The sequence below is a fragment of the Acomys minous genome (assembly GCF_964271855.1).
Source record: "Acomys minous genome assembly, chromosome: 12".
Taxonomy (NCBI): Eukaryota; Metazoa; Chordata; class Mammalia; order Rodentia; family Muridae; genus Acomys; species Acomys minous.
In genome coordinates, this window is record NC_140493.1 from 82908256 (window position 1) to 82935771 (window position 27516).

General features: G+C 44.7%; 1 protein-coding gene across 1 annotated transcript; it reads left to right on the plus strand.

Annotated features, from left to right (window-relative positions):
* Positions 1-27516, plus strand: MMD (monocyte to macrophage differentiation associated). The gene is made up of 7 exons (XM_084750207.1): positions 1-298; positions 7425-7506; positions 9979-10139; positions 13612-13686; positions 15157-15258; positions 16730-16799; positions 25569-27516. Exons 1-7 carry the CDS (start codon positions 273-275, stop codon positions 25767-25769), a joined length of 717 nt encoding a protein of 238 aa, XP_084606333.1. The 5' UTR covers positions 1-272; the 3' UTR covers positions 25770-27516.

Below are 27516 nucleotides of genomic sequence, written 5' to 3' on the forward strand. Positions count from 1 at the left end.
GGGCGGGACGCGGGCACCCGGGGGCGGAGGAGCCGGGGAGGCGGGAGGCGCCCGGGCCGTTTAAGTGGCCTCCCTCCCGCCCCCAGCCGCCTGCTCTGGCCCGGGCCCTGTGCTGACCCCCGGCGTGGCCCACTCCGGCCCTGCCCAGCTGCGCGACTCCCGCCTGGCACGCCGGCGGCTTCGGGAGCAGCTCAAGCCCATGAGGCCCGCGCGCCCCGCCGCCGGTGCAGAAGAGACGGAGCTCCCGGCCCCCGCGGTGGAGCGGAGGATCAATGCGGTTCAGGAATCGGTTCCAGCGGTGAGAGCGCTGCGGGGCGCGTGCTCAGTCCCCCAGGATGCCAAGCCCTGACTCGGACGGCTCCTGGGAAGACCCTCAGCCCTGCAATCCTCTTCCCCTGGGCAGCTCGGGATCTGCGCCCCAGGACCCTGCGTCTGCTTTGCCTCCTCCATCCGCTTGCGCACCCAGTTTGGTCCTTGCGATCCCCCTGCAGACACGGCTGCCGCTAACTCAGAGCGCCTTACCCCATCCTCAGAGCCCCCGAGTCCACTCAGGGCCTCTATCCTTGTACAAACCCCAGCATGAGGTCTCTTGGGGCTGGCTGCTGCAGCACCCTGTGGTGATATTTGTCTTACAGCAGGGTGTGTGTGTGTGGGGGGGGGTCTGGCCCAAGCTGTTTGGGGGTGTTTTGTCCAGGACTGGCCCTAAAGACAGGGAAACTGAGGCATGCTGCCCTGTGTCTAGCTTTGCTCAATGTGTGGGGACGGGCGGGGGTGGAGGATTCTCAGGCTAAGAGCCCAGTGGTGTGCTATTTGGTAGCAGCAAGTTAGCATTCAGGTGGAAAGACTTGTCTTTGGTTTTAGGAAATGAGGAGAAAGAGCGAGGGAGGCGCCACCAGAAGGCTGCTCTACAGTTGAGAAGTGGTGGGGACCTCTGCCCTTCTCTCCCGGTACCTGCCTGCAAGAAATGGTGAAGGCTGCTGGCCTATTGTTCCCAAAGAAAGCTCAGAGCTTTTCTGTGTCTTTTAAGTGGGTGAAAGTTCAGCCCTCGGGTTTCTGTTAACTCTCCATCCCTTTGTCTGAGCCTGGCAGCCATACTAATTCCCAGGCCTTCACCACCAACAGGGTTAGGGAAATCCAAAAGCAGAAATGCGTGAAATCTTTCCAGCAGGCTGTTGAGTTTGAAGTTGGTTTTTTTTGTGGCTTGTTTGTTTGTTTGTTTGTTTGTTTTTAATGTAAACCCACAGTTAGGTATCCTTTTCGATATTTCCCCCTCATTCACCCATCAATGCTTATCTCATTCCTCCCAGTCCCAAAGGGTAAAAGAGCCAATACATACACAGGATGAGTGTGGTCTTTGCTGTCAGTTGAGGGGGGATCAGCTTGAAGAATAAGATTGCCTTCTGAATATTTCTGTTACTTGGCGGTTGAATGTCTGGCACTATTCTTGGAGGGGAGCTACGCATCCGTGCCCAAGGCAAAAGGGAACCTTGATCTTTCTGGTTTTAGAACCTCATGGATTGAAGAGAGACGTGTGAACTGCATGCCCCATGTGTGTGGGTTGCCTGATTTTGGTTTTCTGCTCTGCATGTCTGCGGGCTTCCTGCTTTCAGAGAACTATAGCTATAGTCTGCAAAATTACCCCTTTCCTATTTGACAAAGAGTTTCTTATTTCTTTTCTGTCCCTTTGAATTCTGTAAAAGAAGGGGAAAAAAAGTCTGTGTTTGCTTGTTGCACCAACATTCAGACAGCTCTAAAATGGGAAAATAAAAACCACTTCAGCTGATTGAGCAATCTTTTTGATGGACTGAATTTGCTCTCATCCTGTTTTTAGAGCCATTCAACAATTAGAAAACACGGGGATTATCATTCAGAGTATCATAGAATGTAATTTTGAGTGAGAATATAATATTGCACTCCACAAATGTTAGTTATGTCTTTCTTGATGACCCCTGGGTCTTCATTGATTTTGATTGACATAATCCCTTCTCTATTAAAATCTAGATTGGAAGGCTATTTATAAGCACCAATTTGAGCTTGAAAAATAAGCCTGCGAATACAAAGTAATATTAGAAGAGTCCTGATTTTTATGATTCACACATTAAAATGTTGAAAGTAGTACATCCCACATCTTTGAGTGGCCATTAAACATCTTGCTGTGCATCCACCATGGTTACATGCAGGTAAATTATACAGGAGGGACACACTGTAACTTTGAACTAACAGGCTCTTTTATCTGAGATGTCTTGGGACTCAGTTGAGGAACAGTTCATTAGACCACGGTTTATAGCTCGGCCTAAATAAAAAGAGCACCTTGCAGATCCACTCAGAGTGGAAACTCGGCGCTTACTGTGGCTTTGGATCGTCTTCCAGACTTCTGCCATTTATACGGAGGAAGACAGTAAGGGAATGGTTAAAGCAACATTGAGCGGAGGGGGCTGGGAGGTGGGAGGTGGGACGGGACCTTGGGAACTTAGGGTGTGAAAAAAATTCCTCTGGGTTGCTGCATATTTTCTATCTTGCATTATCCCTCTATGTCGAGTCTCTCAAGATACCTAAGCATGTACCTGCGCGCGCGTTCTCTCTCTCTCTCTCTCTCTCTCTCTCTCTCTCTCTCTCTCTCTCTCTCTCTCTCCTTTCTCTAACAGCTCTGACAGGTGATAGTAACCACATATTCAATCCCCGCCCCTTCGTGCCAGCTCCTGGCTAGGAACTTGCATATTTTTCAACTTACAAGTAATGGAGGAGCAGATAAGTTTAGAGCATAACAAAGTCCTTGCCCACAGTGGTAGAGATAGGAAGGAGCAGACCTTGGAGCTTAGTTTCATATCTCTGCCGCTTCTACCTGCCCTGTTAGCTCACCCTTTCTTTCTTTCTCTCGGCTGGGAAAGGATCGTTCTTCTCCACCCAAGCCGTGGCTACCCTACCGACGAATTGCGTAGAAAGGCATCTTTTTCAAGATCTAAAGCATTTAGAAAGTCTTCCGGGGCTGTCTGCTGTCTAATTGGACCGGTTCCTAGAATGTTGAACCATAGAGTGAGATGCCCTAATATCGTTCGTCTCCCTTTCGTAATTGCCAAGAGTGGCATCATTGACAGTGGCACTGCCTGAACAAAGTCCATGCTCGGCCCATGGTAGCAGAGTGCTGTGCATACGGTCAGCAGTCCCTGGTGTTGCAGGGGCCCTAAGGATATCCACTATCTTTTTTTTTTGTTGTTTTTGGTTTTTGGTTTTTGGTTTTCAAGACAGGGTCTCTGTGTTAGCTGTGGCTGTCCTGGACTTGCTTTGTAGACCACGCTGGCCTCGAATTTACAGTCATCTGCCTGCCTCTGCCTCCCGAGTGCTGGGCTTAAAGGCGTGCGCCACCACGCCCGGTGATATCCACTATCTTGCTCTTGGCGTTTTCTGTTCATAGGACTCAGGGTTCTTTTGGATCCAAGGCTGCCTGTTGCTCTTCTGTATGGAACCTATACAAATCTCTAGTAAAACCACATTGACGATGGCTTATCTCTATAGCTGGGAGAGCTGTATATTTATCCATCCATCCAATACTTATTAATTAAACTTCAGCAAAAGATAAGCATTGCACTGGACTGGAAATAAAATAGTGAAGACCACCTTCATATGTTTGTATTACAGTGTGGAAGTTTAGGAACCAACTTCTTACTAGTTATGCTAAGAATGCTTCTTGGGTGAGAAAGCCAGAGTTATACTATAGTCTATGGTGTCTGGAAGATCTCTGAGCAGGGGACATATTAGCTTGAAGGAAGGAAAGCAAGTTGAATGTTCTAGGGAAAAATAAATAGTCAGTGCCCTCAAGCGGATAAGACCTTCGTGGGTCAAAGGATCAGAGAGGAGGTGGTGTTAGCTAGAGGGCAGGAGGCACCTTGAGTGTGGGGAGTGGTTCTGGAGGCTTGTGGGTCAAGGATGCATCAAAGTGTTCCCCTAAGCATTTTGGGATGCTAAGAGATAGTTTTAAGTAGAAGTACATGACACGGTCTGTTTTTAGTAGACACTTACGGCTGCCATATGAAGGAGAGCCTCTATGGGGACAGGTAGCCAGGCCACTTTTGAGTCTCCAGTTCCACAGGTGGGAGATGTTGCCTGCTGGTCTTGGTTTCAGCCGGCGCTGTGCAGTTGTGGTGAGCTGATGTGGAATATCCTTTGAAAGTAATGTTGACAACATTTGGACTCGGGGAGTCAGGAACACAGGAGACTTAACCTGGTGTGGTTTGGTCTTAATGCATATCAATTCTGCTGGAAGAGATGCAGGCCTCTTTTCTGAGAGCCCGGTGCTTTGGTCTGGATTTAGTGTACTAGCCAACGTATGAAGGTCGGTGCCTAACTACTGTTTGCTTCATAGTTTTGGAATTCTGCTGTGGGACAAAGAACACATAAGAGTAACCCCAAAGCCGGAGGCAAAAGAGAAGATTGGGGAAAAAAAAAAAAGCAAATAAGCCCTGCTTCCCCAATCACCTTGGTAAATGGGATTGCCTCACACTCAGGCCTATATTGGAGCTCCTTACAGGTGGGGCTGTGCAGCCCATGGCCCACGTGCGTTTCAGCGTAGCTGTGAATGAGACCTAAAATGTCAAAAGCCTCTGCACGCTGGCTACTCTGCCCAGGGCACCGAGCAACCATTAGGTTGCTTCTGGTTCAGGAGGGATGACTTCCATAAATGGGCACCCTCTTTCTCTCAAACTTCTCCCGTCCTCTTGGGGGATGGAAAGACGAGGCTCGGAGTGTGGGGGTGTATTTTCTGCTTTTCCACTTAGGCCTCAGGAGTGGTTCCTTCAGACACTGGAGGAGGAGGGCATGATTGTGGCCTGGCAGGTGAAGAGGAATTGTGACCGTGCATTCTTATTTTCTAGTGGGACAGTTGTGCTGTCTTTTCTCGCTGAGCCCCAGACGGTGTGACATGCTCGCAGCATAGTTGCTTTTCCCTTTGTTTATAGTATAAAGCTCATCCATCCACCAGGACCAGGAACGTAGGCCACCAGAGAAGACTGTCCTCCATAGCTTCCCTTCTCCTCCTCAACTCTTTCTTTTTCCTCTGCGTGTGTATGCACAGGTATGTGTATGTGTGTTCATGTGTGTGTGTGTGTGTGTGTGTGTGTGTGTGTGTGTGTTGTACATGCACATGGAAGCCAGAGGCTAACAACAGGCATCTTCTTCAGTCATCCCCATATTCTTTGAGACTGACTCTCTCTTTTAATCTGCAGCTTAGCAAGTAACCTTGGCTAAGTGACAAGTGATGGGGATTCACTTGTCTCTATCTCCATAGCACAGGAATTATGGGTACAAGGCACCCCTCCCCCCCTTTTGAAACATGCATAATGGGGATTAAACTTGTCTGCATGATTGCATAGCATGCACTTTACCCACAAAGCCATCTTCTCTCCCTCTCGCTTTATTTTTAACGGGAATAATTTCTGCCGGGCAGAGACCAGCAGACATGGCCACCCAGCATCTTCGCTTGCAGGAGAAAATGTGAAAGTCTATATCTTTGCCCCGCCCCCTCCCCCCCCACACACGCTGGGTAATGGTCTAACTATTTTTAGAAATGGGCTTCTTGAGATAGAAGTTGCTATTTTAGTCTGCAGCCTGGTGGTGGGTAGACAGCTCCTGCCCTACATGGTGCACTTTTCCATTTCATCCAACCTCAGCCATTCTGGAAGCTCCTTCTCCGCCCTTTGAACTTCGTAGTAGGGGTGTGATCCACTGGGCTCCAGTTGGTTGTTACCTCTTGGGATGAGGATCCAAGCTCCTTGGATGCTTGGAGCAGTAGGAAAGCATTCTTCCCCCAGGGTGTAATTATTTTTCTTTTTTACTAATAAGAGCTGTGTGGCAGCTCTCATCCCATAGGAAATGAGTGATCTAATTTGGGGGAATCTCCAAGGGAGAAGAGATGAGGTTTGGACTTGTATATCTGCATGTGAGGGTAGTGGGTAAATTCCGAAGCTCCTAGGTAGATTATTTGTTCTTCAAGCTGGCTAGTGGCTACACTCAGTAAGTTCAGCTAGGCTGTAGCTAAACAACTGGTCCAAGTTAAATGGCTTCACTGTCCCCATGTCCAACCTGCACTGTTTATGAATTTTTCAGGAACTGTTGTAGCTGAGGATACCAGCTTCCATCCAGTTGGTGGTGTGGGGGGCGTGGTATTAGTTGCTCTTTTTTTATTTTTTTAAGTATTTGTAAGGGCTTGGTTATGTATTTCAGCCATTTTGTTGCTGCTTCTGGCAATTTGACTCTGCCTTTGGGTCAGCCTGGTACTGTTTCCCATCATGTAGATGGAGAATGTGATTGGTCAGATCGGATACTTGCAAACAAATACAAACTACCTCCAGACTATCTGGAAGTTTTTTTTTTTTTTTAAAGAAAAATGTTTTTGCTGTTGTTGTCTTGGTTTTGTTTTGGATTTTGATTTTTTGGTACTGAGCATGTTAACAGGCAGAGCTCTGGGATGTCAAAGCTGTCAAGGAGTTTATCCATTTGTTTCTCTGTGTCTGCTGCTTTTGCTCTTTTATTCAGTGGCATGTGGGTGTGTGAAGTGTGTGTTCACCTCCACAGAATAGAATTGTCAAGCCGATCCAGACCTTGCCAGAGCCTGATGTAGGCACGGGTTAGGTGTAGAAGCCTCTCTCCACCCTCTTGCTAGGATGGAACAACAGCCTTGTGGTGTGCGTGCATTTCTCGTTCTTCCTCGGATTCTGGGAAGGTTAGCTCGAAGGGAAGCCTGGGCCGTGAGCATCCTTGTGGGTGTGGCAGGCTGCGTGTATGTGCGTCAAGTACTACCAATCACCTGTGTACTGTCTGAAGCAAACTCTCTTTTACTCAGGAGGAATGGAGGTGAAAATGTGCCGTCTTGTTTAGGTGGCCTGGAGGTAGCCAGGTATCAAATATGCTGCCTAGTGCCAGAACAGGTAATACAATACAGGGAAACTAGTCCGACAGGCCCTCTAATGTGGGATGCTGCCTGTAGAGATCCACGTACATAAAGCTTTACAACCATCCGAGTGAGAAAGCAGAAGCCTTGCAAATGCAGTGAGTACCTTTTTGTTTAGTGACAGTAACTAAAAATCAGGCCGGGGAGCAGAAATCCTCACTTTCTTTTAAGATTTAAAACTTGGCTATGTACCACCCTTTTAATTTGGGGGATACAGCTGAGTTTGATACAGTTTCCGTTTGCTTATTGCTTGGCACGAAGTTTATCCATTGAGTAAACTCAAGGGCTGTTTCATCAAATAAACGAGATGTTTGCTTTAGACTCAGTGCTGCCGGGCCAAGTTGACACGTCTTTAATGGTTTTGGTGTTGTTGTTGATAGCAGCAACTCTTTTCATTTAGAAGAGACTGGGTGACCACTACAGGCTTCCTGCACGGTTGGGTTAGAGAGTTTCTCACATGATGGCTTTTATGTCTCTATAGTTTCATGAACCATCGGGCCCCAGCCAATGGCCGTTACAAACCAACCTGCTACGAACATGCTGCAAATTGCTACACACACGCAGTGAGTACACCTTTTCTGTTGCTGTCCTTCCCTCGGGGCTTTGGTGGCATGCATGGCTTCTCTGGCAGCTTCAGCACAAGCTATTGGGTCGACTCATCCTTGTGACCTCACGTACCTGAGTGGCAGCGCTGGCTTATGCCACCAGAATCAGAAGGTTGTGAGCATGGGGAGTGCTCTGCACACCCTAACCTGTAGCCCACGCTCTCCTGGACTTGTGTGCCTCAGTAAATCTTCAAAAGAACAGTAGGAAGTAAGTGCCTCAGTGAGAGGATGACAGAGAAGCTTGCTAATGGACACGGTGGGCTCTTGAATGAAAGTTGCTGTTTTCTCAGGACATAAGCTTACTTGTCAAAGCAAGTCTCTCTCTCTCTCTTTTTATTTTTTGTTTTTGTTTTTTTTCAGACAGAGCTTCTCTATGTAGCCTTGGCTGTCCTGAATTCACTCTGTAAACCAGGCTGGCCTCAGACTCACAGTTATCCACCTGCCTCTGCTTCCCGAATGCTGGGATTAAAGGCGTGTGCCACCATGCCGGGCCAAAAGTTGCTGTTTTCTCAAGACATAAGCTTACTTGTCAAAGGCAAGTCACTGGTTGTTGGAAGGGAGGGGGGTGGGTGTCTTGTTGTTTTTATGTTTGGGTTTTGTTTTGTTTTGTTTTACCATATGGCTCTCTGAGGCAGGAAGTTTAACTCTTCTAACCCACACAGTGGCCATTGCATTTTCTTATGTCTCTCTACGTTTCCTTCATCTTTGTTTGTTTTTTGTCTTTTTTTCTCTTTTGAAGTTTCATGTGTGAGAACTTGAGAGAGAAGCAGTGAGTGAGATATTCTGAAAGCAAGAAGTAGGGAAGATGATGAATTTGCTTCTGTAGCGATGGATATTTAGGATGAGGCTTAAGTTATGGGACAGCAGGGTGGTTTGCATATTCAGATACACAGCGGACCTTCAGAAATAACATTTGTGTGGAATGGGCTGGGCATGGCTACTCCTTATCTCTTCTCAACTTGTCACAAGTATGGAACAGTGCTTAAACTGAAATTTAGTGAAAGCCACCGATAAAGCCTCCATGCTAATGTCTCAGAACAGAATATGTGGTCTTATTAAGTAAACACTCATCTGGGAGTATTAGAGACCCATGAAATTTCTGAAGACAGTAAATATCTACCACCACCTTTATTCAAAGAGAAGGCATGGTCCAGTGTGGTGACGCACACTTGGAATTTGAAGGCTGGTAAGTATTGTGCCTGCCTGTCTCAAAACACAAAACCACAAACCTATAGAAACAGAGAGGATGCTTTCCCAGGACAAGAGTAAAAAGGACAAACTGGGCGGTGGTGGCACATGCCTATAATCCCAGCACTGGGGGGGGGCGGGGGGTAGGGGTAGGGGGGACAGGAATGGCAGAGGCAGGTGGATGGCTGTGAGTTCGAGGCCAGCCTGGTCTACAAAGCAAGTCCAGGACAGCTAAGGCTACACAGAGAGACTCTGTCTCGAAAAACAAACAAACAAAAAAACAAAAGAGTAAAAGGGACGGAATCTCTAAGGGCATTTTGTTTTTCCTTAGACAAGTTTTTCTTTATGATTAAAAAAAAATGCTACTACTATTACTGCTCTTGTCCTGTTTTGGACCACTGTGATGTTGGAATTTGGGCCCATGGTGTAAAATATAACACAAAAGGCAACCATGGTGGGCTGGCTCTGTAATCCCAGCACGTAGGAGGTAGAGGGAGGTGATCCCGGCCTAAGGTCATCCTTAACTACTTAGTGATTGCAAAGGAAGGAAATGGGAGTGAGGGAGGAAGTGGCAACCAGAATTCTAAGATTTCTGCTTTTCTCAAACGTTGGGTTTCAGGGATAAGTTATTCAACATGCGCTATTTAAAATGATGAGAGCTCCAAGCCCCTTTGTTCTGCTGGCTCTCCCAAACAGGTAAAACAAACAAGTACAAAGTAAAAGCCAGGACATACTAATTCCACAGTTGGGTTTGGGTGTGTGTGGTGTTTTATACAATATAATATGGGCTTATTCACCCATGTATCCTTTACTTAAATAGTGGGATTGCAGGCAGGGTGGAATGCTTGGAAGTCAGGGCTTCTCTGCGAATTGTAGAACATGCTTCATGTTTGGATATTTTAAGTGCCAGCCCTATATCAGATTAGAGAGGACAATGAAATACAATCTTGTTTAACGAAATTAGGATAAAGAACAGCTCTTTTGCAACAGTTGGGCAGTGCTGTGTTTGTGCACCCATTGGTTGGCCCAGTTTCCTGGACCAGGAACACCTGCCTCCAGCGCGGTAGCTAAATTCACCCGCCTCTAATTTTGATTATCCAAGGAAGACAGATGCTTGCTTAAAACTTACTTTGTCGGAATTGGCAAACATCTGTTTTGTTTTGTTTTTGTTGTTTGTTTTTTAAGGAACAGTCTCCATCCCACAGATGCCAAGGCATTCATTTCTCTTTCACTTCCTCCCAGTTCCTCATTGTTCCGGCCATCGTGGGCAGTGCCCTCCTCCATCGGCTGTCTGATGACTGCTGGGAAAAGATAACAGCATGGATTTACGGGATGGGCCTTTGTGCCCTCTTCATCGTTTCCACAGTGTTTCACATAGTATCATGGAAAAAGAGCCACTTAAGGTACAGAGGGCGGGGCACCCTCCTCTGCAGATCAGCATAGTTGGCAAAGCTGTCCCCAATCCCAGGCTGCTGCTGTTTAGTCAATAGGGTGAAAAGCAGGGCCTTTTCCTACCTTGTAGGCTTTGGGATGTCCCTTAATTCATACTCTTTGGGTTGGATAGAGTTTTGAAGACCCCCCACTGCCTTGTGTGCATCTGAGAAAGCAGTATCCTCGCTGGGTTTCCAGCTAGGACATGTTGAGAGGCAGTTTCCAGTTCTCTCACGCACACCACGGGATGCTACGGGAGAGCCCTAGCTGTGGCCCAGCAGGGAAGGACATTGAACTTTGTACCCCAGTCCTCCTGTGTTTAACCTTGCGCCTCATAGAAGGAGCCCCAGATCCTTCATTATGAAAGTGAGGAATTACTGTGCTGTCTCATAAGGAGAGTGTAATGCAACACCATGAATAAGATGACAAATATGAAAATAATTTGAAAAGCATGGAGTGCAGGGCAAGGTGGCCAGGAAATGCATCACAGTGATGATTAACTGTGAGACACTTTCCAGACAAGACCACGGTCCTTGGCCTAGCAATAAGAATGGAAAAGTGCTTATACTGGTCAGAATTAGACTGGAAGAAAAGAGCATTGTTTATGTGAAAGTGGGTGCTTACCAAATAAAACCTTAACTTATTGGGTAGACTAAACCCAAAAGAAGAAAACAATTCTAAAACAAAATGAAGGAAAAAAAAAAGCCAAAAAAACTGGAGGACTTGGAGCAAGTAACGGCTATTGTCAGAGGAACATGCACTAAGCTTGAGCTGGACCCTAGTGTAGTAGTATGCTTCCAAACAGAAATGTAAGAAAAGATCTTTTAGTTTCATAAATTGCCAAAAAAAAAAAAAAAGTCTCCGAGACATGACGGCACTCACAGTTGTAATCCCAGGACTTAGGAGGCTGAGACATGCATTTGCGGCCACCTTGGGTTCACATGGTGAGTTCCCGTGAGCTGCGGAGTGAGACTCTGTCTCAACAAAACAAACACACAAAGCAGAAAAAACAAAAACAAAAACAAACCATGACTAGTGAGGAGACAGGCTTAGGGAGAGGGCGCTGTGCCCCATTTTGGCCCTTTTCTTCGCCACGTCCCTTACAGCGCTGCCTGAAGCTTGCACTCTGCCACCCTTTCCTATAAGAGGAAAGGTCCCCAGGATTGAAATAAAACCTCAAGGGCACTCTGAGACACGCTCACAGCAAAGTCACAAAAGTCCCAGGACCCAGAGGCCCATCTGGAAGGCAGGCACTTCATTATGTTCTTGGCACAGCCCGCCTCCTGTGGTTGCCTCAGCACACTTGGCTCTGGTGTCTACATTTCTGAATCAATAAAGAGTTGGGGATGCCTACTTCAGTGTCGGGGCCTCCCTGGCAGAGGCTGGCGAGGATGGTATGCGAGAAACAAGACACCGTCGAACCTTGAAAGAACATTGCTAGAGGCACAAGACATGTGTAGATTTTTTTTTTCTCCTCCTCAGCATTCAATCACACCATTTTTTTTAAAAAAATGGCCAACGAAGCCAGAATTGGGAGAGAGAGAAGGGAAGTCCCAGTTTTTGAACATGTGCTGGGTGGTGACCTGAGAGCATAGGTGACCATGCCACATTTGATGTTCTGTGTGCTGAGATTGGTCCCCTTCCTGTGAGATAGTGTGACTCTGAGAGGTGGCTTGTGGAGCTTTTCTGTTTTGTGGGAAAGTGGTGTTGGGGATTGACTCTGGGATTTCATGTATGCCACGCATGCGGTCTCCCCTTGGGCTGTAGCCCCAGCCCTCCTCTTACTTTTTGTTTTGAGAACAAGTGTCACTTAGGCTAGTCTTGAACTCACGCATCCATGTCAGTCTGCTTGGCCAATGTGAGGCAACGTTGCGCAGGCCCCACAAAATGGTAGCCTCTGCACCATGGAAACAAAAAACAGATTCAAAACAATGTTTTGGAGCTGGGCAGATGGCAGGTCTCAGCACTGTGAGATGTGAAGGCAAGGTAATCAGGAGTTCAAGACCAGCCTCCAGGCCAGACAGGGCTGTGTGAGACTAGTTTCAAAACAAAACAATGAAGACTGTCCTCTGTGTTTATATGTTTATTTATTTAATAATATTTTAAAAGATTATCTATATGTATGTGCACCTGTGTGAATGTGTGTGTGAGTGTGTGTGTGAGTGTGTGTGTGAGTGTGTGTGTGTGTGTGTGTGTGTGTGTGTGTGTGTGTGTGTGTGCGCGCTCGTGCACACGCTCCAGAAGAGGCCATCAGATTCTCTGAAGCTGATGTTATGGGTTGGTGTGAGCTGGCTGACATGGGTGCTGGGAACCGAATACAGGCTTTTTGGAAGAGCAGATCCCACGGAAGAGTAGTAAGCATTTTAACTGCTGAACCATCTTGGCAGCCCCCTGAATTTATAATGTTAAAATACATCAGTAAAATACAGGTCTTTAGGATGCACTTTGTGAATCAACTCAGTGGGTCGGGTCTTTGTACATACACTTCCTTGACTTTGAGTTTTGGATCAATTTAAAAATTCAGTGGTCGCCCTTTCAACAGCAGATACTCCATATCTATGTTTGTTCCTGCTGGCCCTAAATTATTGATCTTCCCTTATTACTACTTAACTGTCTACCCTGGCGTGTTTAAAGTGAAAGCTTGTTGAAAGATGTGTGCAAAGGCAAGAACGTGAGCTCTGCAAAAACTGTAAGACATCAAAATGGGAGGGAGAGCTGGTAGGACGGTGCTTCTCAAGCTGAAAGGGAGATCGAATGACCCTTTCATAGGGGTTGCGTGTCAGATATATTTACATTATGATATATAGCAGTAGCAAAATTACCGTTACACAGTAACAATGAAAATAATGCTGTGGTGGGCCTCAGCACAACGTGAGGAACTGTATTACAGGGTCACAGCATTAGGAAGGTTGAGAACTGTTGTAGGAGAAGGAAGGGAGGGAGCTGGGGGCTAGTAAGAGATGGTAGAGTAATAATTAGTATGACAGAATGTGTTATTTATATATATGAAATTATCAAAAAAAATACATTTAAAGAAAGGAACGGATTTTTCAGGGTGTGTTAACTGGGCCTCAGGACTGAGCCCTATACTCTGATGGAAACCAGGCAGTGGTCTGCCCTCACAGCATTTCATCTTCCAAAAGAGAAGGAAAACATCAGGAAAAAAAAAAAAAAAGACCCATTATCACCTGACTACTGTGGGGCTCCCTCACCTCCTGTCTACTATATATACACAACCTAAAAATATGAAGCTCTTACCGTGGCTTCCTGTCATCAAAGAGAAGAGCTGTGGCCTTGAAGGCCAAGTTATGAATGCCATGAGGAAACGAAACAAGCATGGAGATTGTAGCCTTGTAGAGTGATGACCTGTGCTTCCTGTCTGAAGGTTTTGACCCGTTTGCCTGCCTTTTTGACTTCCCCCTCCTCCCCCCCCCCCCCCAACAGGTCAGTGGAGCATTGTTTCCACATGTGTGATCGGATGGTCATCTATTTCTTCATTGCGGCTTCCTACGCTCCGTGGTGAGACAGAATCCTTGTACTCAGGAAAAAAAAAAATCTCTCCTCCTCTCTCCATCCTGCTCTGCGCCCTCCTGCATGTACTCAGCACCCCCCACCCCCCGAACACGCAATGCATACGTATTCGCACCCCCACCCCCTCACCACTTGGAAGGGCTATCTGGCATGGAATTAACATTGGATGAGGCGCTGTGGACTTGGGTGTGGCTAGCAGGGGCCCTTTCCTCTCCATCTTCTTTCCATACACCTTCGCTGCTTTTCAGGATATTTGACAATTGAATTTAGCAAATGGAAATGCTGTAAATACGTATGAGGAGAAACAAGCTTTGTTGTTGTTGTTGAAATATATACACTGTCTCTTTCTGCCCGTACAGTAGCCAGTAGCTACTGTCTATGGGCACGCTTCTCATTTCTTGTGCTAAGTAACTAACCAAACTAGTTAACTACTTAAACTGTCTAGTTCCCTTATCTTACTGCCTTTCTAGCATAGATCAGATTGCAGCCTCATGTTGTTTTAAAAGCTGAAATTAGACGTTAGTTTTTCCTCTATTAAGACCTGGACCAATTTTAAACACTGAGAACTTCCTACTGAGCCATCCGCTGCTGTCGCCGATAGAAACAGCAGGCCTCTAGAGCCCGCTCATGCAGGCTCAGTCACTCAAAAGAAATGTAATTATCTGTTTGAATAAAAAGAAGCACACGAGGCCTCTCCAGCACCTCTCACTAAATTATAGGTCTGATTCACATACGAACAAGCATGCTTAAAAGCTTTTGTGAAGCAATTTAAAGTAAGTAAATACATTTAAAAAAAAATTCAATGTGAACTCAAGAATCACACGTAGAGTAGGCAATTTGTTCCCGTGTAGCTTTTAGATAAGTCCTTGGTTAAATTTCCATTTTAGAATATTAATTTTATAGCCAAACCAGGCTTTTTTTTTTTCATACTCATTTCCAACACACCAGGGCGCATGACGCTGTGGTGTGTTGAACTGGGACAAGACATGTCCCATAACACATGTTGTAGGAGTTCGCCTCATCTTCTGTCTGGCAGAGAGATTGCTAAAGGAGATGTGAATATTAGGTGTCTGCTGTGCAGGGTATACGATCCTGGTTCAGGATTTTATTCCGGGTTCTCGATAAGCTTTGTTAGCATCCAAAACGTCAAGGCATCCCAACTTTGTGGTCAGAAAAAAAAAAAATGACCAGTAGCCTTTACTTCAGTGTGCCCTGGTAGGCAAAGTCAGACCTGACGGGCATACTGGCATGCTTGTTTTTAGCTGGCGCTATTTTTTAAATTGTGTCTAATTCTTAACAATACTAATTAAGAATAAATGCTTAATTTCCCAAATGCCCCCTTACTGTGTTGAAGGCTGTATCTTTCTGTTATCCTATTGTTTGCTGTTTGCTGTCACTAGGAGAGCACGGGCTCTGAATTCCTGTCATTTATCCCTTTATTGTCATTTCCATTTGTAGGTTAAATCTCCGTGAACTTGGACCCCTGGCATCTCATATGCGTTGGTTTATCTGGCTCATGGCAGCTGGAGGAACCATTTATGTATTTCTCTACCATGAAAAGTAAGAAAAAAAAATCACTTCCATTTGATAGTTTTGACAATTAACTGCCTAAATTATTTCTGTGTCACAGTGCAGTTTTCTTTGTGCTTGTACTTCACAATAGTAGAAATACATAAAAGGAAAATATGTTGCTTTTTAGAAAAATCTTTAATGCCATTTGTTGCTGGACAGGCTGGGGTGTGAAGGCATAAAAATGGCACATTTGTGTCATAAGGTTGAAGGACAATGTGACCAGTCGTTTTAGAGCCATGGGGACCTCATTTCTCCTCTGAACGCAAGCTGTTTCACAGACATCTTACAAGGAAAATACCAAGCTTCCAGTTTCCATGGAGATGGAGGATAACTGATGTTAAATTTCACAGCACAGTACTTACCTAGCTAGAAATCTGGAGAGGGTTTGCGAAAAAAGAAGCTAACGCTGGACACAGCAACTCCCCTTACTCATAGCTGGAGTCAAATGTGCAAACATAGGGGCCTGGAAAGATGACGGCTCAGTGGTTAAGAACACTGGCAGGCTGCTCCTTCAGAGGACCCAGCACCCTCACACATACATGCAGCCAAAACACCAATGTACATAAAGTAAAAATAAATAAAAATTTTAAAGTGTAAGCAATATAAACAAAGGCATATTGAAGTATACCATTTGGATCTAAAAGAGACCTGGAGGTCGTCGTCTTCAGCTGTATGCGTAGAACCTAAGAATGTAAGAGCCAGAGGAAAAGGAGCTTTGCTGTGAGATTGTCTCCCATGAAGTTTACTAACATAGCTGCCTGCACCAGATCTGAACGAAGAGAACAGCAGTAGACATATTGACGCTGAGCTAGTTACGGACACTCGACTCCAAATGCCCTTCGAATGTAATGAATGCTAAGTGCATTATGTAATGCGCGTCAGTCCAAGGGAATTTCCACTTCTTGGGTCCAAGCTCCTGGATTAGCATAGCAAGTAAAGACGGGCTTTCTGGTAAACCAAGGTCTGCAGCCCATTCTTCCTCCTCTAGGGCCCGAGTTCTCAGATGTCCTGAGACTAGAAATGCACATGCAAAATGAAGAAGACAAACAGAAAACCCAGCCTGTGCTCTGGCTGCTACCCATCCTGAAGAAAGTCATGTTTCCACCTGTCCTTACCATGGCAAGGTCCTTTTGGCTCTGGATGGAACTGGTGACGGGCCAGCCCGAGAAGATGGGAAAGGAAAACAGTGCACTGAGCTTCAATGGCAGAACTGTTCTAGGCAGCCTGTGTCAATTCCTGCCTCTTTTCATCCTTAAAGAAAACCTCATCGTTGACTCAGTTTGCTATGTTAGTGGGGGGATGGGGGGCGGGGGAAGGCTCGGTGCTCTCCTACTGGGAAATGCGTTTCCAGTTTAAAAGCTTGTGTATTTCTTTCAAAATAGAGAAGCAGGCAGCTGACATGTGATGAACTAAGCCTTCCCGGAGTGTGTGGTGTCTAACTCCATTTGTGTTCCTGCAGGTATAAAGTGGTTGAACTTTTCTTCTATCTCACAATGGGATTTTCTCCAGCCTTGGTGGTGACATCAATGGTGAGACATGCCTTTATAATTTTAGTTACTTCCTTCTTAATCTCTGATACTCGGCTGTAGTGATAGATATGCAGTTTCCCCTTTTGGAGCTATGATATAGCCACAAAGTACAGACTTGAGAGAGAAACATGCATGGATCATGCAACATGCCCCTGAGCTGCCCAAGCTACCATCCAAGGCTTAGTGAAGCTGTGTATGTTAGGTTTGTTCTGTGTATGTGTATTTTGGATGATGGATCTGGTTTCATTTTTTCCCCCACTATCTTACCACGGTTCAAGACTCTAATCCAACTATTTAACTTTATAGACGTGGCTGTTTCAGGTTAAATAGTGTACCTGTTTAAGCCTGGATTCCTAGAAGAGGCTGGAGATTTGTTACAGTGAAGAAAACCTGAATTACTGACATAAAATCTTAAAAACTAGAAGGATCTTCAAAGGTTGTGGTGTCACACCACTGTGGTCCCTACCCAGCTGAGGAAGGAAAAGTTTGAGGTCAGAAAATACCTATCTCCAAAGTAAAACAAGCAAACAAACAAACAAAATAGCATTTGCTTCAGCATCCTAGTGGATAGTTTTTAGTTAATTTTTTACACTTGCTTTTAAGTAATATTATCTAAGAAAGCAAAATGGCTTTTGTTTGTTTGTTTATGTTTGTTATTTTACTTTTAACTTCGCTTGAAAATAACTTGGGAACTTTTTAGTATAAAAGTGTTACATTGTCTTTAGTGGACTCTTGTATGTGGTGTGTTTTAAGTTCTCTTTGGAGTTGAATTACTATGTAGAAATGTAGGTACATCTGCCACTTTGTGTCACAACTGTACATTATGATCTCAGCTAGCTCTGCTGGCTCCTGGCTTATGTCCTCTGGCTCCTTGTGGTCAGCACTGGCCATTAGCCACTGTACTAATTAAAGAAGTCCAGTGTATTTAGTTTGAACTCTTTTTTTTTTCTCAGTTGACCAGTTATTGCTGAGTTTCTACATACAACATGGGGAATGCAATTCTATTCCCCAGTGCCCCCACGCTCCTCAGAAAAATACCCTCAGAACTGAAACCTGGCCCCAAGTTTTCAGAAAATAGGGCTTGTGAGAATATCAAAAAATTATAGTTCCTTGAGATATGAACTTGATGATGGTTTTAATAATTACCTGGCGCCATCATATAGATAAATACATGTATCAATGTATATGTGCATGTATACGTAGATGTGTGGTTCAGATGGCAAAGGCGCCAGAGAAAGATGAGAGGAGGAAGGCACAGGATTGAAGTGAGAAAAATGGGCCACGGCTATTACATCGTTAGAGGGCAATTCAGGACAGCCAGAGCCATAATAGCAAAGTCTGTATGGATTGGTTACTAATTATTAGAGCAGGATTTCAAGTCAATCCCCTTTGGGTGTCATAAAAGCAGGTTTATCCAGTATTTTTACTAGCCCAAATCTTTTATCAGCCTTTTCATAGGTGCTATAATAGCCGGTGACTAATGTGTATGAAAATGAAGCAGGGTAATTCACCCACTGATGTCACAGAACTAGGGTCCAACAATAGGAGACCGTAATAAAATTTTATCATGTCCTAGAAAAGGGGGACAGGGAGAGCGAGCTCAGGTTGCTATGGGAACGTGAGATCGAAGTACTAAAGTAGGAGGTAAGCCGATTCAGAAAGGCAAGTAGGAACCAGGAAGTGGTCGGAAGGAGGCAAGTTAGGTTAGGAAAGGAGGGTGCAGCACGCCTCAGGGAGCACGCCGCCGCCTTTGGAGAACTGATAATAATCTGGGGCTTTAGGCAGAGTCCGGATCAAAAGGGTTATGCAAGAGTGAACACAGCCATGGATCTCAGACCTAACCCTTCTGCCGCCAAGAACTAGGTGGTGAATTAAAGCAACTGGGGATTTAGCATCAAGCACAGGCAGTGAGGAAAGGTGATGTCTGGAAGGAAGAGAAACCGAAACCGAGCTCTGGGGTCTGCCATCTCCCTCGTTGTTGTCTTCGTTTTCCCCACAGACTTTCCAAATAGCAAGTAAAGGAGAGAGAGCTTAGAGAGCAGCAGTCTGCCTGGCAATCAGCTGTGAGACCTTCCCTGAGGTGTGTGTGTGGGGGGGGGGGGGGCAGGGCTACAGAGGACTCTTGGCCAAGCTGGATTTGTGCAGAGAGAATTCTGTAAGCTCTCACTGAGAGTCACCATCTGAAGGTGATGACTAAAGTGTGGTTCCAGAAATGCCGGATTCGGGCATTCAGTGGAGTGGTGAAACCACACTGGACACCAAGCATCTCCAGCTTTCAGGTGACCAGTGACCAGAGTCCCTGTTAAGGACAAGCTCCTCTGCCTCCTGTGCCTTAGTTGCTTTTTGTTGCTCTGACAAAAAGACTCAAAAAACAAACAAACAAAAACCTACAAAAAGGAAGGGAGGACAGACTCATTCCGGCTCATGTCAGAGGCTTCGGGCCTGTAGTTACTTGGCTATTGGCGGTGGGTTCATGCATGGTGAGACACATTGTAGAGGGAGTGCGTGGTGACACAGGGTGGTTCACCTCATGGCAGATGGAGAGATAGCTAAGAAGGAGCCAGGGATAAGTTCAGCCCTTCAGAGGCATGCCCCCAGCAACCTGCTTTCTCCCACAATGCCCTAACTTCTAACAGTTCTGTATACAAATTCTTTTGATCAAAATAAGACAACTTAACTAGACAATGAAATAATCGTGGTGCTAAACAATTGAAACTATCACACACACACACACACACACACACACACAGAGTAGAGAACTCTGAATATTTATTGATTAAACAGCACACCTCTATATAAGCTCTTGGGTCTTAGAGTTGACTAGTAATGCAGATACAACATGGCAGTGGGCAGCAAGCGGTGCTGGGAAGGCGGTGTGGTGCTTTAGATGTGTCTATGAATGCACACAACACTTTGATGAGTCAACTTGACTAGGCTGAGGTACCTAGATGAAGTCAATTAACAGCCTAATTTTTGTGAAGGCGCGCTTCTTCAGTGACACTAGCTTTCGATTCAGTAGACACAGAGAATATATCGTGTAATGTGGGTGGACCTCAACCAATCACCAAGAGCCTTCTGGTAAAAAGACTCAGGCCCTCCGAGGGAGGCTCCTAGCCTGCCTTTGCATGCCAGTTGCAGTAGCGGCATTTCCAGGACCACAGTCTGCCAGCCCCCTGCAGATTTAGACTTGCTGCTCCACAATTCTGTGTCAGTGCCTTAAAGTCTATTAGTGTGTGTGTGTGTGTACACACACACACACACACACATGTGTCTGCACCTAGTCCTGCACAACGTAGTCTGGAAGCCTTACTATGGTGATGAAGAAATGAAGAGAGAACAAACACATGTTCAGGACATCTGGGATCGGGTACGGTGTGCTCATTCTGATGGAGGGACACCAGTTATGCAACCTAAGTCTGTTATGTACAGCATGGGAAGGGGAGGCCAGCTAGGCTTGCTGGAGATCTAGGGGAGCGGTCTCAGATTACAGTCATCTGTAAGGAAGAGGCTACAGTTGCTAGTTTTTGCACACACCTGATGGTCAGTCAATGGGCAACACTAGTGTTTGGACCAGAGGGATGCTTTGCCATCCCTCTGAGCCTCACCCAGACAAAGGCTTTTCTCTTAAGTCTGAGGCACTGGCATCCTCTACATGTGTGTGCCCATGTCAATTACACACATCCACTCCAGGCTTCCTCAGCTCCCACAGTTTTTGTTTTTTTTTGAGAATTCTGAGTAATACTACTAAACGGAAGAAAGTTTTAAAATTAGTAATGTAAACATCTACCTTATATGGAAAGAGTAAGTGAAGCCTACAGTGACTAACAGTTCAAGGGCCATGGATATGGCTTAGTGGTATAGACTATACTTGGCATGCAGGATGCACTGGGTTCAATTCCTACTGTTGAAAAAAATAGAGAGAGAGAGAAAAAAAAAAAGACCTCATCAACAAGAGAAAAGTCAGTGAAACCAAAAGCTGTTTCTTTGAAAATGTTATAATCAGTACGACTTAGGTAGATTGAACCAGAAGTCGAGAAAGCATCGAGTACCATTATGGGGCATTAAATGTGAAATGTCACCGTGGAGCTGCATCTGTGAAAAGATGATAAGGAGGTATTATGAACAACTTGGTATTGATAAATACAGCAACTTATAAGAAGTAGAGACATGTCTTGAAAGATAGTTTTCCCTATAACAGGCTGAGGAAGAAATTAAGATCTGGCAGCCTTATGATAATATTTAAGGAAACTAAATGCGTACCCAGAAGCATTTTACAAATAAACAAATTTTATTTCTTACATACATTCTAGCGAACTTAATACTTAAGGTTGGAATAATAATACTTCTGTTGTAAACCTTTATAAGTGGAGTAGAGCTCACTGAGATGGGACTTTTTTTTTGTAGTTGCAGTACCTGGGAGGTAGAGAAAAGAAGATCAAGAGTTCAAGGCCAGCCAAGGCTACCTGGGGGCAATCAGTTAATCAATCAAAACTGAATTGGAAGAAATACTTGCTAGTTGGTTTTTTAAAGGCCAACATTACCCTGAGAATCCAACACACATTGCAGGAATATTTCAAACAGGAGACAGGAAAGGCTTTAACAGAATATCAGCAAATTTAGTTTCACGAGAATGTGAAAAGAATACTGTTTGGGTTAGATTTTCCTGTAGCAATGCAGAGTTGGTGCATCACTTAGAAACCAGTCATTGAAATTTGCCACGTTGTGAGAACCATTAGGAAAGGTTGATTAAGTCAATAGATGGAGGAAAAGCTTTTGACAAGGTTCAGTATTCAACAATAATTGTAAAAGTCTTAGCAAACTTAGAAACTTCACAGATCTAATAGAAAGGCAATTAAAACACCACCAGCAAATGCCATCTTTTTTTGGTTGAAACGCAGTGGCTGATAACAAGGCAATAATACATGCCCTCACTACCTCTAGTCACCAAGTAACTGATCTACTAGCCATGCACTAAGAGATAAGAGAAACGAAAGCATGCCCGTAGAAAAGAACAAGAAACAGACTTTATCTGTAGGTGACCTCCATCATTGTTAAGAAGCAAGGGGTCTACAGAAAAGTCTAGGCGTTAAGAGTGAGTTTAGCGGCTCAGTTGGATACACGGTTAAAAGAAGTGATGGCTTCATCCCTGAGGAGGCCTCACACCTGTTTATGCCACTGCTGTCTCTCTAGTGATCCCTGAGAAGTTTCCACACACTTCGTGAGGGCTCAACACTAACATCCTTGGGATGCAGAAGATAGTCATCCCTTTCCTTAAGGGATGTGCGGAGAAGATATGTTTGTGTGGTGTTAAAGCAGGCGTTGACCTCACCAGGGGACCTGGAGGACTCAGGAAGGGTGGAGCAGAACTCGTGATCGTCCTTATGCAGAATCCGGGCCAGTTTAGCATCCCAGACAGGTTCTTGAGCTGAGAGAAGGATGTAAAGGATGGAAGTGTAGCCAGGTTCGGACCAATGGTCTGAACAAGTTCTGAAGAAGATTGGAGTCCACAGAGCGCTGTGCCGGCTCTGGGGCCTTCAGTTGTCAACACACCAAGACCACTGGCCGCCAGGGCTGTGCCATGAGTACGCACAGGAAGAAATGAGTCTATAGACCATCCCTGTTAATAAATAGTTCATCTAGGAAGCGGTGGCATTTATGTAGGAACACAACTCAGTGGAAGAAGGAAAATGTATTTAAGAAAAAGGTTTAGGATATCTGAATATCAATTTCACATCATGCACAGACTTCAAGTATAGGCTTAGCTATGAAACAAGAAGCTTAAGGTTTCTTGGAAATGCCAGCAAACCTGGACCGTCTCGTCATCGCAGCTTTAGGACTTTAGGCACAGAGTCTGTGAGCGACGGAAACAATGACCTTAAGAGAAGAAAAAGCAAGCTGGGGAGTTTTTCCGCACTTAAAGCTTTTGCCAGAAGTACTGGCTGTATCTGGGTGAAGGGCAGGACTCTGGAAGTAGCCACCTATTAAAGGTGTGCTCAGTCATGGTCTCTGAATCAATCCTAAAGTCCTTTAATGATGGGTGCAAAGTGTGTGTGTGTTTGTTTGTTTTGGTCTTTTTTTTTTTTTTTGAGACAGGGTTTCTCTGTGTAGCCTTGGCTGTCCTGCACTCACTTTGTAGACCAGGCTGGCCTCGAACTCACAGTGATCCACCTGCCTCTGCCTCCCGAGTGCAGAGATTAAGGACGTGTGCCACTATGCACCGCAGGTGCAAAGTTTTAACAGAAACTTGCAAAGAAAACTACAAAAGAACCCGTATCCCTTGAAAACACATGCATATGATTAATAGTCAAGAAAACATAAACATAAAGCCCCAGTGAAATACTGGGCCCTGCCAACATGTAAGGCATAAAATGATAGGGCCCGACTCCAAAAGTTTAGTTTCTTAAATGTTCAGTTTTTAATAAAATTAAGCATGCATGTATCCTGTGACTCGGTGGATTACTTAGGAGAAATGAAAACATAATCTGCAAAAAGATTCATGAAGTTAAGATTAGTCTCATGCACAGCAGTCCCCAAAATGGCTAGAGTTAATGTTATGTTAATTGAAAAAATGTGCACTTAGATTCATGTGACTCCCAGAAAATAAGCAATATAATTCCATGTGTCTGAAGTTGTAGAGTGGGTAGCCTTTGTGGTAAAGAACAGTGCTTGCCTCGGTGGCTGGAGGGGTCCAGGATTGATCGGCAAGGGGGCACCCAAGCACTCTATAGAATCATTAGGGTTCTGTGGATATAATTAATGTAATCAGACTCAGTCTGTCCCACCCATTCGTTCTGATCTGTATGCTTCCCCAGATCAGTCACACAAACCCCAGTTTTGAAAACACCCATTTCCCCAGTCCCGAATGAAAAAGTTTAGAAGTCAGACAGACCACTTTGGTTCACAACCCAGTTCTGACATCAGGAAACTATGTGGCCTTAAGAAAAGTACTTACCCTTCCTATTCCTTGTCAGTCCATGCTATTGATGGTGAGTAGTATCCCAATTTGGGGTGGTGAAGATTAAAGGGAATAAATCCACATGGGTGCTTCACGGTGTGTCTGTCTATCAAGTGGTAACCTGAAACATCGTGGTAACAAAGAAAACACTTTGCTTGTTTTAGAATTGTCTGTTCTTGCCTTTGAAAGTCTTGACGAGGAAGATGTGTTTTTTTTTTTTTTAAGGAGCTGTCTCTTAACAGAATGTGTTTAAACATTGATTGGCGTGCTTGTTTTGGTGCTGTGCCTGTTCGGGCAGAGAGGGCTGGAGTCCGTCAGGACCAAGCCAAAAAACAGATGAGTGGGGCAGTGGCCAGCCACTTGACTCTGTGGTACCTCTCTTGACTTCCTCCCAAAGCCTCTTTCCCGCCAAATAAGTATTACACGGTATTACTCGGTGACACTACCGAGTTGCATTACACGGGTGACACTACCACTTGCGGTTCCTGCTCTCCCTGACAATCTCTGGCGGCTTTTGTCCTAATGCACGGTGCTCCTATTGCACATCCAAGAATGCTGTGCGATGGGTGTTTGTAGCCCTGTCACCTGTGTGAAGCAATACGTGTGTGTGATAAATTGGCTTGGGGTTTTTGGGTTAAGTTTTTTGTTGTTGTTTGTTTGGTTTAATTAAACTCTAGCTGAAGTCTCTTCTTACAAAGAATAAAGAAAATCTGGAGTCAGTTATTTTGAGTTACCTCCTTCCTAATCTTTCAGTCCTACAAAATCCCAAGTTTCATGGGGATGTTGAAAATAGGGCTAACCATAACACCTGGCCCCACGTCCTACCACCTGGCCCTTAGCTCCTCTAGGCTGTTATTGCTTCTGCCTAAGCCTGCGGGCTCCTTGCTAGCAGGTGGCTGAGCTGGAATTTCCTCTTGCTTTTGCCTGACTTGGCCTCTGGCACCTTGTAGCCATGTGGGCTTGCCCCAAGGCCACTGGCATTAGCACCCAGCTGTCTTTCTTTGGGCACCTACATTCCTGTTCCCTTCCGAAGGCTGGCTCCCCTCTGGCTTGGCTTTCTACTCCCTCTGCAGGGCCTCCGGCAGCAGAACCTCCTTTTTCTCCTCGTTCATTCAAATCACTTTACAGTTTTCTCTTGTAGATGGACCTGGGTCTTTGAATCTCTCAAGGCAGCCTTAAAAATCCTTGCTTTTGACCTAAAACACACAGGACTTAGCTTTAGCACCAGAAGCACAGGGCAAATTAGGAAATTCCCTCAGGTTGAACCATGTGTCCCCATGTCGGCAGTAAGGATGCCCGAAATTCCTACATGCTGCAAAGATAAAAACAAAAAACAAAAACAAAAAAAACCAAAAACAGTCGATGTAGACGGTGCGAGAGATGTCAAAGGCACGTGACAAGCCTGTCTGAGATGTAAATTATAAACTAGTCTTCTGGGCCTGCCGCTTATGGAAGGAAGCTTCTAGAAGATAATGTGGGAAATGAGTATCATGTGTGCAGCCTTCGGAGGCACTTCATGGCTGACTGTGATTACAGACTGCTTAGACGCGGGTAAAATGAGCAGGACCTTCCACTTGGTCCTGTGGAGGCTGTGGTGTGTCCAACGGCCGAATCATGCCTACACATCTAAATTCAAGCCGGTGAGGCATCTTACGGCTGCCTTGTGTTTACAGATTAGGCTGTTGTCTACACCGTACTTTTTATTGTGCAGAGAACCAGAAATGTTTGGGAGAAGGGATGGTACCTCTTACCTTGTCACATGGGAGTAACATCAACCTTTTTTTTTTTTTTTTAACTTTCCCCTCTATTGACAGAACAACACAGATGGACTCCAAGAGCTTGCCTGTGGGGGCGTGATATACTGCTTGGGAGTTGTGTTCTTCAAGAGCGATGGCATCATACCGTTCGCCCATGCCATCTGGCACCTGTTTGTGGCCACAGCAGCTGCAGTGCACTACTATGCCATTTGGAAGTATCTTTACCGAAGTCCCAGGGACTTTATTCGACATCTATGACCAGTCTCAGCTAGGTCTTCAAATCAGTATTATCTCAATTGAGGCACTTGAGTGGGGTAAGAGCTGAACGTTGTACACGGAAGAAGATTGAGCAACTTGCACTGACTTCGTTTAGTTTTTTTTTTTTAAATATAATTACTGTGAAAGTATTAAAAAAAAAAAAGCTGTGCCCTGGATTTTTTCCTCCTCACAGCCAACAAATGAGGTAGTGGATTAATGCTTCATTCCATTCCACTGTCATGAAGGACTCTGGATAGACTTGGCCAACTGATGTTTACAAACCACAGTTTTGTATTTTCATTTTACAGACTTAAACGAGATGATTTTTTTCTAAATTACTAGGTCAGGTTGTCAAAGTCAGTGCAATAACACACTTCCTTTTTTAAGACAAACAAAGGCAGTTTCTATCACTTTTCCCGTTCACTGTGTAAAGAATCATGGAAACTTAACACTACTTTTTTACCATGTTTCATCTTGACATAACATGGTTATTTTTTAAAAACGAGGCTTAAGTTGTTTTTTTTTTGTAAACTTTTTAAAGAAACGCTCCCGTTGAAGCGCACATCATGGGTCCTTATTCATGTGAAGCTTTGCAGCAAATGTTCAACATTCCACAAACAAGCATTATATACCTCCTCTGACAGTTTTATTAAGTGTGGAGAATTTGCCAACTAAAAAACAACAACAACAAAAACCCCACCAAACGGCAATTTTCCAAACTTTTTCTGCCAATCTTTGACCCTGAATTCAGTGCTTCTCTGGGCTGATCCACTTGACCTGGTGTGTGGTCCACCAGGGATGGGGAAAGTCTTTTGATATCAGCAACTTTTCCAGAAGACATAACTTTACGCCTTCGCCACGTTTTTCTCCAGGGTCTCTCTCTCGCCACAGTGGAGGATCCTGCGCGTATCATTATAGTATTGTTGGATTGGCGATCTGCCAGACGCCTCTCATGAGCCTTCTGAATTATGGTGAATTGTTGTACTGCCACGTTTGTGCCCAACGGTTCAGTCGTTGTAGTTAAGTCACTTAACTTTACCGTATCAGTTTGATACTCATTTTGAATTGTGGGACTAGATGCATAAATTCACATTTCTGCCTTTTCCTCCACATTTTTCAATATGCTGGGTTTTTTTTTCATACCATATATAAAACATTGATTGACAGGTAGAAACTCGAGTCAGTAATCCTTGGGTTTTATGCTGACTTAGCAGAGTGGCTATTTATGTATTATTTCTAGCTTTCTCTCAATGTCTTATATTAAGATTGAAGTATTAGTTGTTTTGTTGGTTAATTTTTCTTGGTGTTTAAGAGAAATGAAGTCACCTTGCCTTTAGATCAGATGCTAATATATCAGGTTTGTGCAGAGATAGGTTTGCTCAAGGGAACTGTCAGATTGGAGATATGCTTTATTAATTGAAATGCTGTACAGTTGTAAGTTTAAAAGAAAATTTATTTTGTATGTATGTTTGGTAATTTGTAGAGAAGCGACAGAAGAATTGATACATGCTGGTGATTTCTTCAGTAGGCAAGGGCACCCAAGGATAACACCAGCCAGGCCACTCTGTATGCATGATTCTGAACATGTAGGTGCCTGTTGTTTTACTGTGTGTGGATATCTCACTTTAAATATATTAACTTTTTGTGGATTCATTTAAAGTCTGCTCATAAGCAACACTGTCAAAACCACTAAAATGTATGTAAAACCTTGTGCTGTAGATTAGAATAAAGTTGTTACTTGGGTTGA

Bases quoted from the DNA above. Each gene is read 5' to 3' on its own strand.
- MMD (XM_084750207.1), top strand. From the start codon at position 273: ATGCGGTTCAGGAATCGGTTCCAGCG. The intron at 13,687-15,156 runs GTGAGACAGAAT...TTCCATTTGTAG, and splicing joins GCGGCTTCCTACGCTCCGTG to GTTAAATCTCCGTGAACTTG. The intron at 16,800-25,568 runs GTGAGACATGCC...CTCTATTGACAG, and splicing joins CCTTGGTGGTGACATCAATG to AACAACACAGATGGACTCCA.